The sequence below is a fragment of the Schistocerca gregaria genome, chromosome 7, assembly GCF_023897955.1.
Source record: "Schistocerca gregaria isolate iqSchGreg1 chromosome 7, iqSchGreg1.2, whole genome shotgun sequence".
NCBI lineage: Eukaryota > Metazoa > Arthropoda > Insecta > Orthoptera > Acrididae > Schistocerca > Schistocerca gregaria.
Genome location: NC_064926.1, coordinates 157,818,891 through 157,839,851, shown reverse-complemented (window position 1 = coordinate 157,839,851; position 20,961 = coordinate 157,818,891). Strand labels below are relative to the sequence as shown.

At 41.0% G+C, this 20,961-nt stretch overlaps 1 protein-coding gene across 1 annotated transcript in view; it reads left to right on the top strand.

Annotated features, from left to right (window-relative positions):
* LOC126281908 (uncharacterized) overlaps window positions 1-20,961 on the top strand; it is a 1,469,616-nt gene that overhangs the window by 813,519 nt on the left and 635,136 nt on the right. The window contains exon 2 of the mRNA XM_049981233.1: window positions 12,984-13,138. Coding sequence (XP_049837190.1) covers window positions 12,984-13,138 — 155 coding nt within the window. The remainder of the gene's footprint in view (window positions 1-12,983; window positions 13,139-20,961) is intronic.

Here is a 20,961-nt window from a genome sequence, read left to right as displayed (position 1 = left end):
GGTGTAAATGAGAACGTGGTGACCGGCTTCTCGGCGTATTATATTTTTGTTCTAAACAGCAAGTAAAAGTGCAACCTTTAAGGTGCTGTAGTTCCTCCATAGTACGTTTTTCAGCTTCATAACTGCAATGTTTTCATGTCTGGCTGGCCTAATTATTTCGTCTACTTATTGAATTTCTCTATAAGTCACCTTAATTCGACTTAGAAATCAATTGTCGGCTGATATTTGTCGATATATAAATACTATCTTTCAGTTGGGGTTAGTTTGGAATGGAAACTGACGTTCATGAAGTGGAAATAAAAATTTTGATATTTATCGACGCCATTGTAATTCCGTTACAGTCGGTGAAGGACTTTGTAGGACAGGTGAAATATATTGACAGCGCCTTGAAAAGTGTATGTATGGTATACAGGGTGGTCCATTTATCTTTACCGGGCCACATACCTCACGAAATAAGCGTCAAGCAAAAAACCTACAAAGAACGAAACTTGTGTAGCTTGAAAGGGGGAAACCAGATGGCGCTATGGTTGGCCCGCTAGATGGTGCTGCCAGAGGTCAAACGGATATCAAATGCGTTTTTTTAAAATAGGAACCACCATTTTTATTACGTATTCGTGTAGTACGTAAAGAAATGTGGATGTTTCAGTTGGACCATTTTCTTCGCTTTGTGATAGATGGCGCTGTAATAGTCACAAACATATAAGTACGTGGTATCACGTAACATTCCGCCAGTGCGGACGGTATTTGCTTCGTAATACATTACCCGTGTTTCTCCCCGAATTTGTTTTACAGTGTTTATAATGAGCCAATCCTCTAGTGAAACGTGCTGCACGCACACTCTCTGACATTAATTTTCACACTCTTCCATGTTTAATAACGCATAAAAACAGTGTAGATAGAAACATATACACAACACTATCTAAAACAAAGAGAACGTACAAAACTCTCATAACCTTATTTAGATAGAGTGACAGTGACGTCATGTTCAGTCATAACGCGCTCTTAACATTTAAATCTGAAAAATTATTTACTCCACTTGACTACAACTGAGGCTGTCTAAAATATCACACGACAGTTCGCTGTAATGAAAATCTTCGTATATAGACACAAATAGGAACAAAGACTAACGCGTCTACAGTCCTTCCAAACAGAATTTTTGTTGGGCAGATTTGGTATTTTACAGTGCAGTCGGATTATTTTATTCTTGTCGTACAGTCACTCTACCCAAGTATGAAAATAGACGAATTTTATCTTGATTTTTTAAAAATATTTACACGGTGCTGTGTATTTTTACACCTATATTTTATTTTAAACATCGTCTGTCAAAAAGGCTTTTGGAGGAGGAGGAGATCAGTATTTAACGTCCTGTCGACAACGAGGTCATTAGTGACAGAATAAAAGCTCGAATACAGGAAGGATGGAGAAGGAAACCGGCCGTGCCCTAGGGAAATCACAGAATACTTCAATGAGGATGGCTGGACGCGGGTTTGAACCGTCGTCTTCGCGAATGCGAGTCCAGTGTGCTAACCAAAGACATCTGGAAATGTATACTCATAGAAATTAATGTCAAAGGGCATAATGGAATAACCCAGATCTTTTGGTTTCGCTGCAATTATTTCAGTATTATGTTAATATAATGGTTGCAGTGTGATTCATGCTACACCCCATACCTTGGCATGCTACACCCCATACCTTGGGACCTGCTTCCCGAAACACACTCCAGAACGCGTGAACACGGTCTTAACAATGTAGCCCTACAGATTTTTATGTTTTAGGTTCTTGATGTGTGCATGGATTAGACACTATATTTCGTTATGTCTTCTAATTTCATGAATAAAAGATTTTGTAATAATGATCATAAAGAGGGCACTTTTGCGTCCGGTGTTGGTAATGAGGATAGCTACGAAGGATCCTGTAAGCAGCTAGCCCAGGTGCATCTGTGCCTTCGGTCGGACAAGTACTCTTCATTGATATTTGCAAATATCGCAGTTTTATTGCTTGTATCTATGAGTCCCCAGGGGATTAATACTAGGTATGTTGATGAAAACGATCTCTTTTATATTTTCTTACTTCTACACTTGTTTTATCTACAGCACTGATGATGGTCGCACAGTGACTGAAATCGATCTGTAACAGAAATGACAGATTTTTGCTTCAACCACCACTCCACTCCTTTTCTTATTGAGGTGTTACGTGTTCCGCATAAATAAGCAGAATGATTACTGTATGATTACACTATTATGCAACATTCATCGGTAGCAGAAGTGGCTGCTTCCGATGGTTTCTGACCCAGGACTATGCATACGGAGCGATTTAAAGTGGAACGAGTACATAAAGCTAATCGCAGGTAAGGCAGATGCCAGACTGAGATACAATACAAGACTCCTCAGGAAAACTTAACAAATGAGGTAGCTTACAAAATACTCTCTCTACCAACGCTTGAATGCTGCTCATCTGTACCACATAGGGTTACTGGGAGTACTGAAGACCCAAGGAATAGATGCGTTTTTCGTAACAGTTTCATTTAATTGGCACAAAAGCGTCATGAAGATCTTCATCAAACTCCAGTGGCAGATGTTGCAACAGAGGCTTTCAGCATCTTCATGTAGTTTACCGGTACTCTTAAAACTCCGCGAGCGTACATTTCTAGAATATTCAGCCAATATATTGCCTCCTCCGACGTATATTTCGCTAAAAGGCCATAAAAGTAAAATAAGAGAGATTCAGTCTCACACGAAGGCATAATAACAGTCACTAATCCCGGGAAACAGGAACAGAACGGAAGGGGGGGAGGGGGGGGGAGTGACAGTATTTCACAAAATACCCTCCGCCACACACTGTGACTTGGCTTCCGGAGTGTAAATTTATATGTAGAAATTCTACTACGCAAGAAAAGCTGAAGTGAAGTATTTGTTTATCATGTTGCTGCTAGTTTCTGCGTACCACCATTGTCTGGAAGACATTACAACACAGTATGGTATAAACCACTTGTCAGTGACTACAGTTCACCTCCAATATGTACTTAAAATCGTAAAAGCACGGTCCTTGACTCCTGCGGCCGTGCTTTCACCATTTAAGTACATATTGGAGGTGAACTGTAGTCATGACATCGTCATACGCACACACCACTCGTAATCATGGACACGAGACTTACGCCTGTCCAGACGACGTTCGCAGCAACAATAAGTGTTACTTACAAGGAAACCGCTCCTATTCGTCACCGCCAACTTCGTCCAAGTTTATGGTATACAGGGTTTGGCTAGAATTGGAACTTGCAGAAGTGTTAACTCCAGATGGAGCGTCTGGAAAAAAATGCGTGTCGGAGAGTCATGAATCATTTATTTTAGAGTAGTTTCCAGGCAGCGGAAGGGGAAGCGGAAAGAATACAGAATGGTAATCGGAATGCCGTGGGAATGATTCCCTATGCAGTACATTTTCTTATTTTCCGTTTTTAAGTTAGCTGCACTGAAAATAAACCAAAATAGTGCCAGTGTTTTGCACTTATTAATATTTTCGTAAAATGCATGAAAAGGAAATGCAAAGGAAAACCTGGGAATGCACATAAATTTACAGGAAGGGACTGTAAGGCGTACACGAGAATTTCATGTACCAAATTATTATTTTATAGTATTTCTGCTACTACCTTTCTTGAATACCGGCGTGACTTGCGCAACTTTCCAGTCTTGAGGTACGGATCTTTCGTCGAGGTAGCGGTTGTATATTATTGTTAAGGAGCTATTGTATCAGCATACTCTGAAAGGAACCTAACTGGCATTCAGTCTGGACTGGAAGACTTGCTTTTGTTAAGTGATTTAAGTTGCTTCACTACTCCGAGGATATCTACATCTAAGTTACCCGTGTTGGCAGCTGTTCTTGATTCGAATTATGGAATATTGTCCGCCCACTGGTAGCTGAGTGGATGCCGGTACGATAGCTCAGCGTGTTCGGTCAGAGGGCTGCTCGCCCTCTGTAATAAGAAAACCCAGAAATGAATAGAGGAATCAACGATCAACATGAAAGGATGTCCTCTGACGTCCGCACAGACCAAACGCAACGAACAATACCGAACAAAAAAAAAGTGGTTAACACACACAATCAATGCTCAGTGTCCGCCCAATCAATGCACAGTTGAGTGTTCAGCGAGGCGGAATGTCATACCTAACGGCCCGGGTTCGATTCCCGGCTGTGTCGGAGATTTTCTCCTTTCAGGGACTGTGTGTTGGGTTGTCCTTATCATCCCCATTTCATTCCCATCGACGCGCAAGGTGCCGAAGTGGCGTCAACTCGAAAGACTTGCACCAGGCGAACGGTCTACCCGACGGAAGGCCATAGACACACGTAATTTACATTTTATTTAATATTTACTTCGTCTTCTTTGGTGAAGGAATTTCAGAAGGCTGTGTTTTGTAGCTCTGCTTTGCCAGCACTGTCGTCGATAGTATTTCCATTGCTATCGCTCAGAGAAGGCATTAATTGTGTCTTGCCGGTAGCATAATTTACATACGACCAGAATCTCTATGGATTTTTTGCCAGATTTCGAGAAAACATTACTTTGTGGAAACTATTATAAGCATTTCTCAATGAAGTCTGTGCTCAGTTCCGAGCTTCTGTAAAAGATCGCCAATCTCTGATATTTTGCGTCCGTTAAAATTTGCCTTGTTTTTTTCGTAGTACGTATTAATAAATTCAGTTTATTTCATGTAACAGCCATAATTTCGAACCAATGTCCTTATTTGACAAAATTCCTAGAGCGTATCGAAAATTATTTCGGTTTATTTGCAGTGTACGTAATGTAAAAATCGAAAGTAAGAAAGTTTCGTTGAGAGATTCGGTAGCGCGACCTTCGGTTTACCAACCTGTCCTCTCCCCTCTGCCCCAGCCACAGCCTCGAAAATACGCTATCGCATGTGGCTCCTGCTTCGCCCGAGCTGCGCAAGAAATGATCTTTTTTCTAAAGCCTTAATCATCTGGATCTCCCACTTCCGTCACTTTCATTTCTGGCCAAGCTCTGCATATGTCATAAATTTGGACGAAATTGGTGATAACGAGTAGGCACGGCCTCCATGTTGGTAGCAGCTTTTTCGTTGCATTCAAATATCTTTCATACAATGCGTGTTATTTAATGTGAGTGGATCCTACACCCAAACCCAATCGATTTTTTCTTTTTTTTTTCACGCTTTCATCACTGCAGAATATCTGTCCAATAAGCCAAAGCGACGTAAAATTTTTCTTCGCCTATGAGTGAGAACAGTTCGCATCTGTCACGAGGAATGGTTGGATCACTGCGCAGAAGTCGTAGGCGTGGAGCATATATTGGACAATTATTCATTTGCAATATTTCCGAGAACGCGCCGTCTTCGGGCCGGAAAGCCTGCTTGCTACATAAATATACACATCCACCAAGCTTGTTTTCGTTTTGTGTACGGAGATACTGTTTGATATCATGCCTCTACGGTTTACGTCATCGCCACATATTTGCAGTGTTAGTATCACTTCTACTGTTCCAGCATCAAACACTATTACGAATATTTTTTGATGATGCCCTCATTTATAATCTACTCATCTCAAATATAACATTAAAGGTTACTAAAATATAACACAAGCACAGTAATGGTTTCTGCAAAATGTGAAATATAACACAAAGGCACTCCTGGCGCGATCAACAGATAAAACGTGTTACTGCAAAATGTGAAACCAGTTCGTAAATCATCGTGGTTTATATCTTGCATGTTTATCCAGGTCTAAAATAAGCTACACACTCATATGCAGCGCGTAAAGTTTTCAGTCTGCGAGAAGCAAATCACATTCTTGGCCTCTACATTGGTGTATACTGCTTCCTTGTGGATGCAATTATCTCAAAATACTAGTGGAGTTCTGACAAAAAATTTCTTAGATTCTCTTCAAATTGGACTAAAACGTGTTTTCCAAAACCAGCACCAAAAATGAAGGATGCCAAAACTGACAGATCTCGTATTTTAATATTTAGAACTGGGTATCCTTTTTTGTTTTGTAATATGGATCGTTCTTGTTGATTTCGTCTCTTAAGGAACAGTTCGATATGTACATGTTTTAGAAAAAAGTTAAAACCAGGTATGAAAATCTGGGACAGAAGATATATACAGGGTTAACCAGACCTCCACCGACGAACTTTCAGATGTGGTAGCATCCACCAAAACATACAAAAGAGTCTAGTAATCATGGGCTGTAAAATGCATACCTATGGGATATGTTCGCTTGTTCAGTAGAAGTATTCCACGGTATCAGAAGTGGACAAGCGCTCATACCTTTTAAAGTATGAACTTTAGAGTCCATGATTACTGGACATTTTTTGTTGGTTTCATCCATACTACCGCCTCTCAAAATATGGAAAGCAAAGAGCTTTCAGTAGAAGAGATCGGTCTCACAGTTAGCGATGATGAAGTCCAGCTCATAGTTCTTAAGGTATACATTTTTTCGAGCCCATGTTTACTCGACATTTTTCCCCCTTGTTTTGATTCGTACTGCCACCTCTGAAAGTTCACGTATGGAGTTCTGGTTTACCGCGTAGAATATGTACTATTTTTTTTAACTTTCTGCTTATTTTTAGCGACTCACCGCCTGATTGTTACGGCGAGCCATTTATTGCCTCTTGGCCGCTACGGTCGGTGTATAGGCCCCGAGTAGATTTGAGCATCAGTTCCACCCGACACCCACATTCGATCATACCGTTGCCCGTTCAAATCAAATGCCTCTGAGCACTGTAGGACTTCCGTTGACCGTGTCCCACCATGTGGAGCTCATTTCTTTTGTTGCTTTTTTTTTGTTTCTTCAGTGGCCTTATGCTTTATCAAAATATAATATATGAACTGGAATTGGAAACAAAAACTTTGTCGAATTTAAGAAGAAACAAAAAGGGAGAAAGGAAAGAGTTTCAGATGTTAACCCGCCACCTAGATGTTTGAGGATGTATACCTCGATATGTGCTTCGAGTCATTGACTCCCAGACATCTTGCACGTTAGTAAGAAGGGTGGTCCTTATACTGTTCACCTTTATCGTAACTATTGTGTCTACATACATGTTAGAGATTTATAATGCCCATTACCGTAGGCAGTTTGCGGCAGTACGCCGGCACTTTTAAGGCCAATTTACAATAAAACACCTCTAGTTATTTATTTTGTTTCTTTTTACAGGTTTATAATGCCCGCTGCCTTTGGCAATTTGCGACAGTGAGCTGGCACTTTACTATAAAATGTATTTCAAGCATGGTGACACATCAGAACCACAACAATAGGAAACGTGATGCCGTCTGGCCATCTGGATTTTCCGTGGTTATCATAACTCACATAAAGCGACTGCCGACGTGAATCCGTTGAATAGCCTCGGATCCTTTCTCAACGTCATCGTTTTTGAAGGAACATTAAATTCTAATTTCCTGCTTTAGTTGAATGAAAACAGAAATGACAACGGGAAGTTCTGCGATAAAATCTGTAGTATTTTGATAAATAGTAGCAACAGAGAAAACGCACAAAAGAGAAAACTACTTGGTTTTTATTATAATAGAAAGTATGCTGTGGCAAAAGAAAAATAATTACATGCTTTGCACCGCAGTAAGATTACATCTATGCAATATAACGGTTATTTTCCTGTGTCTATATTACCGGAATTTTGCTTTGTTTTGGTAGGTGTTTGGTGTAATGCAATGACATCAGTTGAAGTCATTCAAAATAATGATGAAGTCGAAAGTATTAAAAAATGGAGTTGACTAATCGACATCTCAGTGAAGTATGCTGGGAAGGACGAGGTACACAAAGAACGTATAAAGGCGAGAAGCATGTCTATAACACGTTAGTTTGATAAATTGTAAATTCCAGTGAGCTGTACATTTCGTCGTACGAGACAGTGGACGACATGAATGAAGACTACAATATCAGAAACGGGTTGTAGAAGCGTCAAACACTAATAAGACAGATAGTAAAAGGACAAGTGTGGAAGTGAATGAATGACCAATGCGAGGAGTGTTCCATGAATTGGAAAGTAAAATTATGCCAACCCATCTGATTAAAAATACTAAGTAGTTTTGCTCTTACGTAAAGTCAATAAACGTATGGGATTCTTATATTCAGTCGCTCATTAACCATATGGGCATCGAAACGGAAGCCAAAATAGTAAAAAGAATATCCCGAAAATGATTCAACGCGGAAGGTCGTGATAAGGTCCCCATTTTCGATCAACGTAAGAACGCCAAAATAGCATGTACTAAAATGAGTGGTAACAGAATATAAAATCAATTAAAATTTCACAGTACTGGAAAGGTATATGAACCGGTTGAAATACCTGAACGATTCCAGCAGCTGTGTAGCTCTCTGCAACAACGAAGAGAACCAAGAGAACGGAAAAAACACAGCTCATTTCCGTTTTCACGAAGGGTCATCATATAGGAATTAAAGGTATGTATCGTTGACGTCAATCTGTTTTAACACTATGGCATTATGAAGTTTCTGGAGAACGAAATTCTCGCCAATAACAACCAACATGGATTCCCTGAACAGAGATCAAGCAATTGGAATATAGCACACGTTATTCTCTTATTTGAGAAGCGTCGTTCGATTGATGCACGTAATTATAATCGCATCCCGGCGAGAAAAGTGACACAAGTAAAAAATTGACGGTTTTTAGTTTTTGTCATCAAAAAACACCTGCATAATTTCCCAATGTGGACGAAAAACGTCTATCTCGAAATTTGTCTCCTTCAGAGTAGATATGTCACTTTTGCTGTAAGCTAATTCAGATGCTCCACGGCACGAACAGTTTTGCTACCGGTAAGTGTGCATGGGTCATCCAAGAAGAGCAGCACACATGTGCATTTTCATGCAGAAAGGAATATAATTCTTAATATCATTGATTATTACAAAGTCAGTGGTTATACCATGTCTGTATCTTGCATTATGATGTCAATGTTTTGAAAATTACAGCTAATGTATTTTTACGAAATTTTGTGCATTGCAGCGAACAAGAAAAAAGAAACTGACATTTCTACTATAAGAAAAGAAAATACTGAATACCTTTTTTTCGGCGACAAGTATCCATAGATTACATTAGCCTATTTATGATACTACGTTTTCGTAAATTGTGTTTCTTAAACTGTACCTAATTGAAGTTCCTCATCAAGTGGTACTATTTTTCATAAATTATTATTTTGGATTTTATATTTTTCTAATACAACAATTTCAACTTCTTTTGCAATTTTTATTTTTAACTTAAGCACTGATTTTTCCTGACAGGATTTCGAATGTCATATTATACTACAGTAAGTAAAAAAAAATACATAATTTGGGGTGGCCAAGTGAAGGGTCACAACAAAAACAAAATAGTTTTTTATAAACAGTACACAACTCAAAGAATAATTAACAAATCCCAGATAAAGCCACATATTCAACTAGAACAGAACTATATATCTGTATCACTGTTGAGCTATGTGACTGTTACAAAATTGTTAAGGATTTCGTGGCCACTTGCTGACAAACTGCCTATTGGCTTCTGTCTCGGGTTCTTCGGCCGACGTTCATCTAATGATTTTTCTGACGTTTCGCCAGCACGAGTGACTGGCATTGTCAAAGCTTCACCCTCCATCACGGGCAATGGAGGGTGAAGCTTTGAGAATGCCAGCCACTCGTGCTGGCGAAACGTCAGAAAAATCATTAGATGAACGTCGGCCGAAGAACCCGAGACAGAAGCCAATAGGCAGTTATGTGACTGTTGTTGCCGGGGTGTAATATGCCTGTATCACTGATATCTATATGTTGTAGAATTATGGAACATGTTATGTTCTCTGACATCGACATTTCTGTAGAACGAAAATCGTCTCTGTAATAAATAACATGGATTCCGTAATCCAGTACCTTTCGCAACACACCCGTTACTCATCTTCCATGAAACCCAAAGCGCTGTAGTCACAGGCGCTTAACTTCCATAAGGCATCCTAGTCTGTCTAATTAATAAAATACGAGCTTACCGAGTATCGGACCAGATTTGTGATTGGACAGACGTCTTGTTAAGAATCATTGCAGCGAAAAGCAGGAAAACGTGCAGAGGATCAATGATTGCTGTAAGGAGTGGCAGTTCACCTCGAACGGAAATAAATGAAACATACTGCGCATAAACATGCGAAGAGGTCGACTACTGTTGATTAAGGTATTGGCCAGAAATCACTGGAGAGAATAAAAACCGTAAAATACTTAGTAGCAACCACCCAGAGCGACCTAAAAACTACAGAAATCTAATTGAAGAAGAGGTAAATCGTAGGATGAGAAGCTTAGGGAAATGTATTTCCTCGATGAAAGAAATCACTTACAAAGCACTTGTTCGACCGAATCTATTGTTCATCAGTTTGGGACCCTCACAAAGTAGGATTAAAAGAAGAGATAGAGAACCTCTATCAATGAGTGGCAGGTTTCGTCACGTCGTTTAGTAAGCAAGAGAGCGTTAAAAAATGCTGAAGAAACTCGGGTGGCAGTCGCTACAGGAGTGCAACAGGAGCATAGTGTTTCACGGAGAGACAGATTCTGAGAGCATATGTTCAAAGAGAAATTGGGAAGTACGATTTTCCTTGCACGTACGTCTCGTGAAATAAGTAAGACAAAAAAAAAATATCAAGGAAATCAGAGCTCATACGAAAATTTATCGACAATTGTTCTTCACATGCGCCATTGACGAAAGGAACCGTAGAGGGGCCAAACCTTAGTGGCACCACATGTACCCTCCACCGCATTCCGTCACGTGGCTTGCGGAGACAGATGTAGATGTAGAACTATCATGCTTTTGACGAGACGCTACTGACGATTATTACTCTCCATACACTAAAATTTACAGAAGAAATCTTTACGTGAATTACACTCAGCCCCCTACATATTTTCAGCGACAGACTCTACTACGATGGTTGGAATCGCTCAGTAAAATGCTCAAAGGATTTGTAACTTACCATTTCCACCGTTTGATATTCGTACATTACGAGGTACCCATGATTTCTGTAACTCCGTTCTCAGATGTGAGTGATAAAATTCATTAGTAGATACGTTGAAAATATTTATTTTCAAACAATTTAATCCTAACTACTGAACTCGTTAATCAGCTTTGGGTTCTACACGTTTTTTCGTGTGAATCTTATTTTTAGAGTTATTCTTGTTTGTCAACTTAAAATTTACACCCTGTATATTGTTCATTTATACACAGCCACATCGATGTACGAGGGGCGTTCTGCAAGTAATGCAACACATTTTCTTTTTATTGACCGATTTCGGTTTTAAAAAAACGTGGAATTCGTTGTGGGACATCGTGGAATATTCTCGCTTCAGCCTATATATTTTCATGAATTGCCAACAGATGGCGGTGCTATACGTAGCCTTCAGAATGTCGTCTGCAACGAAGGTACGTTCCAAACAGAGAGATGTCATTGAGTTTATTTTGGCGGAAAACCAGAGCATTACAGATATTCATGGAAGCTTGCAGGACGTCTACGGAGACCTGTCTGTGAATCGTTAGGCGAGGCGTCTGTGATCATTGCGTCAAGGTCGCCCAGACCTGTCCGATCTCCCGCGTGCCACCCGGCCACACACAGCTGTGACTACTGCCACGTTGGAACGTGCGGACACTCTCATCCGAGGTGACGGACGGAACACAGTCAGACAACTCAAAGCTCAACTGGACGTCTCTGTTCGTAGTGCTGACACACTCGTCCACCATTGCGGTGCTCAAAGGTGTGTGTCCACTGGATTCAAAAATGAGCACTATAGGACTTTACATCGGAGGTCATCAGTGCCCTAGACTTAGAACTACTTAAACCTAAGTAAGGACATCACACACATCCATGCCCGAGGTAGGATTCGAATCTGCGACCGTAGCAGCAGTGCAGTTCTGGACTGAAGTGCTAGAACCGCTCGGCCACAATGGCCGGCTCCACTGAATTCCTCGCCGCCTAACAGAAGAATTGCTTGCGCTTTATGGGGCTGATAGTGCCAATTTTTGTAAAACAACGTCACAAGCGATGAAACTTTATCACTTCGAACCGGTGACAAAACGACAATCCTCTTAGTGCTGCCACACTATCTATCCTGAAAGAAGTTCGAACCTACAGCCTCAGCCGGTAAAGTCAATGCGACGGTCTTCTGGGACTCTGAAAGCGTTATTATGTTTGATGTTCTCCTTCACGGTGCAACGACCAGTTCTGAACTGTTCTACCCTCGGAAAAATGAAGAAACGACTTCAGCTTCACGAAAAAGGAAACGAACTTCTCCATGACAGTGCAACGCCTCACAGAAGTCTGCACACCCGAGAGAAGCTCACAAACCTTTATTGGACAAGTCTTCCTCATTCACCCTCGGATCTCCTACCTTACGACTTCCGTCCGTTTGGCACAATGAATGATGCACTCTGCGGGAAGCAGGACATGGATGTGGGTAGGTCATGGATACGGCAAGACGTTGGCTCCAACGTCAAACAGCAGAGTGCTACCGTGCGGGCACACAAGTATCCAAAGTAAGGTGTCATACGGCCGTCAAACTGAAAACTGGAAATTGAAATGCCATGTGGCTAGGACCTCCCATCGGGTAGGCAGATCGCCTGGCGTAAGTCTTTCGAGTTGACGCCACTTCGGCGACTTGCGTGTCGGTGGAGATGAAATAATGATGATAAGAACAACACAACACCCAGTCCTTGAGCGGAGAAATTCTCCGACCCAGCCGGGAATCGAAATCGGACCGTTAGGTCTGACATTCCGCCGCGCTGAACACTCAACTACCAGGGGTGGACACTGAGCATTGATTGTGTTGAAAAATAGAATTCTCTAACCAAAAGAGTGGGGAGTAATATCTTACATTTGAATCCTAAATAAAACCTACCCGCTTTCAGGAAAAAATGTGTTGCGTTTCTTATTGAACGCACCTCCTACTTGAGATATTGTGTCGTGTTAGGATGAGACAGTATCTTATGCAGGGTGTTAACTTTGCAGGCTACTCGTGGGGCACGCCCAGTCGCGACTGGAGAACTCCGGAGCCGCACGGACTGCCCCCACCTAGCTTCGAACCCACGGACACCAGCATCACGGCGCTCGCTGGGCAGACCGTGTACCTGCCGTGCAGAGTGGCGCACCTCGGTGACAAAGTGGTGAGTTTTGCTGCAGCTGTAGGCAATAAACAATGTTGCCCGACGTGTTAATGTCACCGCAGGATTTCTGTGACTGACTGTTCGAAGATGCTGCAGATGCCTCCAGCTATGGGCTACTTGTGAAACAATGTAGCATGTACCAACAATTAACCATGTTTACGGTCTCACACTTCTGAAACCATAAATCAAATTAATATAAAGCACTGTACTATATGCAATACAGGAAACATTTACTGCGTCTTTTGTACTCCGGCTGAGCTCTTCAATAAAATCAGAATTATCACGGTGGGCACCAACCAATATTCAATACAGCAGCTAGTTAATGGAAGAATTCACATGTCTGTTACACCAGTTGTACCTTCCACCTGTAGCTGTTGATGTTCGTTCGAATTATTAGCCTTTGCAACGAGGATGTCCCACTCGTCCCTTAATTTCCGACCCTTGAATCTTAATTAGAGAGTTTTCCTGAATGCTATATTTTGTCTTAGATTTTATGTTGTTATGTATCAGCTCCAATTTTGTTAAAGTATCTCAGTACTGGCTCGTCGGATTTACTTTCAGTTCAGAATGATATTACCTCACTTCTTTACAAGTATTAGTACATACATGAAAAACTTAAATATACAGCATGGATGTCCCACAATAATAATTATTTGATAGTTCATTGTGAACCGGCTTTCGGCTTTCTAGGCAATCCTCAGATGACTTAAGATGAAACAAGTAGTCGACACATCAGTAAGAGTTTATAACAGTACAAACATAGTTTTTTTTTTTTCAAAGATAAGCCATCTTTTCGACCTTATATCTACCAAAAAAGCACATTTTAGTACACAAAAAGCTATGAACAAATAGACCTTGTATTATATTTTACACGAAGATTAAAACTGTAATAATGTAGACACCAAAACGTTTCTAAATCTTAAAGGGTCCATTCCTTGTTTTCTCCGAGTACAGAATCCACAATTTAAAGTTTTAAACATATCAAAACCACTTCTTGATACATTTATTCCATATTTATATAGCGAGCAAGTTGCCTCTTAAAATTTACTTTTACTTCTGACATCTTCTTTCTTAAAACAACTTCTAAAATTCATTAAATTTTGCTGTGGACTGTAGAAATCTGGTATCACTAAACTGAAAGAGAACCAATGTCACGATTAGCACATACTAATTTTATCCAGCTACAAGTTGAGTACTCTGTGTTGCCCACGTATATAGTTATTCCGGATCTATTAGTCTTTCTCTGCCTTTCTCTCTCTCTCTCTCTCTCTCTCTCTCTCTCTCTCTCTCTCTCTCTCCACCTTCATCACCCCCACTATCTCCATCTTCTTCTCCCCCTCTCTCTGCCCATCTCTTCCACACTCACTCTCTGTCTATCACCATTTGCCCCTCTCTCGGCCGATCTGCTACTTCCCCCTATTTCTGTCCATCTGCTCCTTTCCACTTTCTCTGTCCATCTGCTCTACCCACTTCTGTCCATGTGCTTCTTCCCCTCTGTCAATCTCCTCCTCCATCTTTGTTGCGACAATGCAGAGCGGATGATCTGTCTGCATGTTCTAAAATGCCTGCCCCTTTGTGTTTCTTTCACAGGGTCGTCTTCTGAAATTACGAATAACGCTGTATGCTCCTCCACCTTTCATATTTACTACTTTCCTTGTACTGGCTTGCCTTCTAAGCCCTTCATATTCGTACAGCTGCTTCTCTTTTCTGCAACGCTTTCTTTCATTTTCCTATTGGCGGCGTCTATCGTTTCCCTTGTTACCCATGCATCTACATCCTTGCATTTCTCGTCTAGTCATCCTGGCTCGGCCATTTTGAGTTTCATATCAATCTTATTTTAAGACATCCATATTCCAGTTTTCCTGATTCATCTGCTGCGTATTTATAATTGTTCCCTTCCTCAGCACCGAGTGAGGTGGCGCAGTGGCTAGCACACTGGAGTTGCATTCGGGAGGACGACGGTTCAAACCCGCATCCGGCCATCCTGATTTAGGTTTTCCGTGATTTCCATGAAGTCGCTCCAGGAAAATGCCGGGATAGTTCCTTTGAAAGGGCTCGGCTGACTTCCTTCCCCATCCTTCCCTAATCCAATGAGACCGATGACCTCGCTGTTTGGTCTCTTTCCCCAAAACAACCCAACCCAAACCATTCCTTAGCTACGTTCAGTATGTCTTCCGTTACTGAAGGATTTCTGCATTTTTTTTCTGCTTCGTGTGTGATCCTCTCCTGCCTTCACTATTTCTTCTCTCAATGTTACTTACACAATCAATCGTTAACTAGTTCTCCCTTTGAAATCCTCAAGAACCACCGGTTCCCTCAACTTATTCAGGTCGTACGTCCTTCGTTTCCCATCTTCCTGCAACCTCTTTAGTTTTAATCTCCATTTCACAACCAGTAAATTATGGTTAGATTCATTACATGCCCCTAGAAATGTTTTGCAATTTAAAATTTGGTTAAGAAATCTCTGTCTTACTGTTATGTAATCTATTTAAACCTTCCTGCGACTTCAGTTCTCTTCTGCATACAACGATGACTGTATTATGCTCTGTGTAAAATTCTACCATGCGGCTTCCTCTTTCATTTTCTCTTTAGTTCTTCTTTTCCTACTGTTTTCCCTTCTCGTCCTTGTCCTACTACCTAATCCCATTCCCCGATCACAATTAAATTTTCATCAACCTTAACTACTTGAATATCTTCTTTTATCTCATCATAAATTCTTCCAATCTCTTCGGTATCTTCAGAGCTAGATGCCATATAAACTAATTCTATTGTGGTGGGTGTTGACTTCATGTCTGTCTTGGCTACATAATGCGTTCACTACGCTGTTAATAGAAGCTTACCCATATTCATATTTTCTTATTGGTTATTAGACCTACTCCTGCATTACTCCCATTTGGTTTTGGGTTTATAACCCTGTATGCATTTGCCCTGAAAATTATTTCCTTCTGCTACACTTCACTATATCCATCTTCAACGCATCTATTTTCCTATTTAAATGCTGTATCCTACATACTTAATTAAAGAATCTAAAATTTCACGCTCTGAGCCGTAGAACGGCAGTTTTGTTTCTCCTGATGTCAACGTCGTCATGAATTGTCTCCGCCCCGAGATCCGAATGAAACATTATTTAACCTCCGGAATATTTTAGTGAAGATGTTACTATTATTAAGCCATGCAGTAGAACTGCATGTCCTCGGGAAAAAAAAACGGCTGTACTTTCTCCTTGCCTTCAGCCATTCGCAATACCAGCATAGCGAGGCTATGCTTGGACAAATTCAAAATGTTACCCTGCATCTACTGGCAATGCTGTTGTCCCTCTTCAGGAAACACATGTTTGTCAGGCCTCTCCGCAGAGACCCTCCTACTGTGGTTGCTATCTGTAACTGTTGACCTTGAACCCATCCACCTCGGAAGGTTATGGTTGGTAGGTATAGAATATGTGACTACCTTCGTGGTACTTACGCGAAAAGTTCATTGGTGGCAGCAGAATCATTCTGTAGTCAACTACAAATACCGGATCTCTAATTAACGCTTGAAATAGACTGAATAATCAAGTTTTGGTGAAATTCCTTTCACGTGACACAACGAATTACTCCATTCGACATGGAGCGTTGACTTTCAGACAGGCACCTATTTCTAACTGAATTGCTGATGAATGGATATTACGTATTTACAATTTTTTGTGACTTGTATGTATCAGTGATTAGTGCACCGCAAAACAAAAACAATTTCTTGTAACTTCTGTTACAGAAAACTGCGTTATGCAACCATAAATAGGTTAAAAAGTTGCCCAGTCGTATCGCACGCAGGAAAACAGTTTCACTTGCTGGTAACTGATTGTAGTTTGGTTGAGGAAGACGAACTGAACGCAATCCTCAAAAAAATTCGTTCTGCCGATACGTTGTGGACTATGGAGAAGCATTGAAAAAGCGTGTTTAATATCATCGGGTAACGAGAACTACACCTTCAATCAGCTGCAGCTGAAATACGAAGAAATTGGAATTCAGGTGAGAGCTCTTTCCAGTCTGCGCGGATCGCTAGAAACGGCGGAAAATCCGAAAAACTAAACCTGCACCTGTCGTAATTTCAATCGTAGATTCCATTATACGGCACCAAATAAAATTTTTGTTCAGAGCAAGTTTTTTTTTCAATGAAAGACTATTTTTATTAAATAATGCGTGTTGACACAATTAGTGGTGCGTGTAACGGATCTTTTCAGTTTTTCATCACTGTTCAGAAAGCTGACTGGTTTAATGCGGCCACCCACGCTTTCACCTCTTGTGGCAACCTTTTCACCTTACAGTTACGTTTGTACACGACGATCTCTATTATTTTTTGGATGTATTACATCTTCTGTCTTCCCAAAAAAAATTATCCTCTATAGTGTCGTTAAATATCATGGAAGTTATTCCTCGATGTTTTAACAAATATTCAGTCATTCTATCCCTTCTTCTTGTCAATGTTTTCTGATCGCTGATTCTCTGGAGCACCTACTCATTTATCTTATCAGTCCATCCGGCTTCAAACGTCCTTACGTAGCACCACATCCCAAACAGTTCTGTTAACTTCCTTTCCCGTTTTCCACCGTCAGCGACTATCTTCCATACGAAGTTGTGCTCAAAACGTGCATTATCAAAAATTTCTTTCTCAAACTAAAGCCTCCGCTTGTTAGCAGTGGGCATCTTTTTGTGATGGATTACCCCTTAGCCTGTGCCTTTTTTTGCTTCCAAGATAACAGAATTCGGCCGCCATACTTAATTTTCAAGCCAAGTTGGCAGAATTCCTTTCTCTACTTCTACTTTGTGATACTGGATTTTGATGTAAATTTATCGCTAAAATCGTTTCTGTCAGTCCTCACTATTTTTGTCTTAGTTTTGTTTATATTAATGTGTACTCTGCGGTCATTCAACGGATTCTGCAATTGTCCTCATTTTCACTGAACTTAGCAACATCATCAGCGAATCCTATCCCTGATATCGTTTCACTCTGAATTTCATTTCCCCTGAACCTTTCCTTATTTCCATCACGGATTTTTCGATGTACATATTGAATAGTAGGGGACAAGATCTGCACCCCTGTCTTACACTGTCTTGTATCTTATTTCTGAGTTCCAGCCGGGGAGAACAATAATACAGTATGTCTGGAACAAACAGCACGGAAATAACTAGGGGAAAATATTTGTTTCAAATAGTTCTTTGCTAATTGTTGTAAGTACAGTTGTATTTAAAGGATTCACTAATCACAAGTACTGCCTACTTTGTACACTGACGAGGTGATCCTGGCGTGGAAAGCGGAAAGACCTAACGGAGTCCACCTGAGTGGACGGGCCTTTTCTACTGGACGTAAACCGTGGAATACTGATGGCTTCAGAAAACGACCAGCAGAAATTCCTACATATCCTACATAAAACTTTCGAAATGTATCGCTAGCTCTCGACAACGATAGCGATCATCAAAGACAGTCCCAAGAAAAACTTACTGTGATAAATAATTTATATCAACTGTGGATCTAGAAATGTTAATCTCTTTATATTGGGGTGACATTGTCCGAAACTATGGCAGAACAGTGAAGTTAAGAAAAAGATTTTACTTAGATTGTGTGCATTGTATATAGGTTGCACCGAAGGCAGTGCTGTAAGGAAAATAAATTTAAACTTTTCGGACTAATTACTTCATATATGTTGTTTGGGGGTTAAATTGTGTATTCTAACGCAGATATGAGTCTACCTCTAGCAGAAATATGCTTTTTGTGTACAGTAAGGAACTGCTCTATATGAGACCTTGCATGAAATGGTGACCCAGGAAACCATCAGATTAATACCAAAATAGATAAATCAAACCAATAAGGAGAGATGAATGTACCCGTTCACCAGAATCAGCTGTGAGTTACGCACCCTCAAGGAGATGTGGAATGCCCTAGAACGGACTTTAAACCGGGATAGACCACATGTTAAATCCTTGATGATGTTAACAATGTTGCAAACATCCGGTTCACAACTATTACCTGATACGGCGTATCGACAAGCGCCGGCACAAAGACGAAGATCGCAAGAGTGAAGAAGGTGGTGAGACGATTTCAGCCAATAGAGCGCTGACAAAGACCGCACCACGACGGGAGCGCCCTCTAGCCGAAGAGAATAGAACCGCCGCCCCTGCTAGCCTCGGTAGACAGTATTCGCACAGTACTAGGAGAGCACTACGACAGCAGTGACGTGAGAACCGTGTCAATTGCTTACGTGTATCTTGTATACAGCAAAGGAATGTAATTTTTGCATCACTTGCGCACGGCTGTAATTCCAAAGTTACTTTCTATCTTCGTTATTTAATAAAAACTATTAACGTTATTTGCTTGAATTGTTGCATAGCTATTCGAGACAGCAATATCCTTTAGGCACCCTACAAGCGACCAGTTGGCAGGACCTCACATTACTAACTACATCTACATCTACATCTACATGACTACTCTGCAATTCACATTTAAGTGCTTGGCAGAGGGTTCATCGGACCACAATCATACTATCTCTCTACTATTCCACTCCCGAACAGCTAGCGGGAAAAACGAAAACCTAAACCTTTCTGTTCGAGCTCTGATTTCTCTTATTTTATTTTGATGATCATTCCTACCTATGTAGGTTGGGCTCAACAAAATCTTTTCGCATTCGGAAGAGAAAGTTGGTGACTGAAATTTCGTAAAAAGGTCTCGCCGCGACGAAAAACGTCTATGCTGTAATGACTTCCATCCCAACTCGTGTATCATATCTGCCACACTCTCTCCCCTATAACGTGATAATACCAAACGAGCTGCCCTTTTTTGCACCCTTTCGATGTCGTCCGTCAATCCCACTTGGTAAGGATCCCACACCGTGCAGCAATATTCTAACAGATGACGAACGAGTGTAGTGTAAGCTGTCTCTTTAGTGGACTTGTTGCATCTTCTAAGTGCCCTGCCAATGAAACGCAACCTTTGGCTCGCCTTCCCGACAATATTATCTATGAGGTCCTTCCAACTGAAGTTGTTCGTAATTTTAACACCCAGGTACTTAGTTGAATTGACAGCCTTGAGAATTGTACTATTTATCGAGTAATCGAATTCCAACGGATTTCTTTTGGAACTCATGTGGATCATCTCACACTTTTCGTTATTTAGCGTCAACTGCCACCTGACACACCATACAGCAATCTTTTCTAAATCGCTTTGCAGCTGATACTGGTCTTCGGATGACCTTACTAGACGGTAAATTACAGCATCATCTGCGAACAATGTAAGAGAACTGCTCAGATAGTCACCCAGGTCATTTATATAGATCAGGAACAGCAGAGGTCCCAGGACGCTTCCCTGGGGAACACCTGATATCACTTCAGTTTTACTCGATGATTTGCCGTCTATTACTACGAACTGCGACCTTCCTGACAGGAAATCACGAATCCAGTCGCACAACTGAGACGATACCCCATAGCTCCGCAGCTTGATTAGAAGTCGCTTGTGAGGAACGATGTCAAAAGCTTTCCGGAAATCTAGAAATACGGAATCAACTTGAGATCCCCTGTCGATAGCTAAACACTTTGACACTTTGAGAACTTGGTGCAACTGTGAATCGTGGTGAAATACAGCCGTCAATATTGATTATAGTTTCCAGAGAATTTCTATTATACATTTGAGCGCCCAGTTGCGCCACAGCAATGGAACCGGAAATATCTTCCGGATTCTCTGCTACGAAACCAAGTATGGGTGATGGGGTAACTTTTATACCGCGAGACTGGAAATGTTTAGTGACGTTTAGCGAACCATCCATGTTTTCGGCAAACCACGCCCAAAAAGAGCTT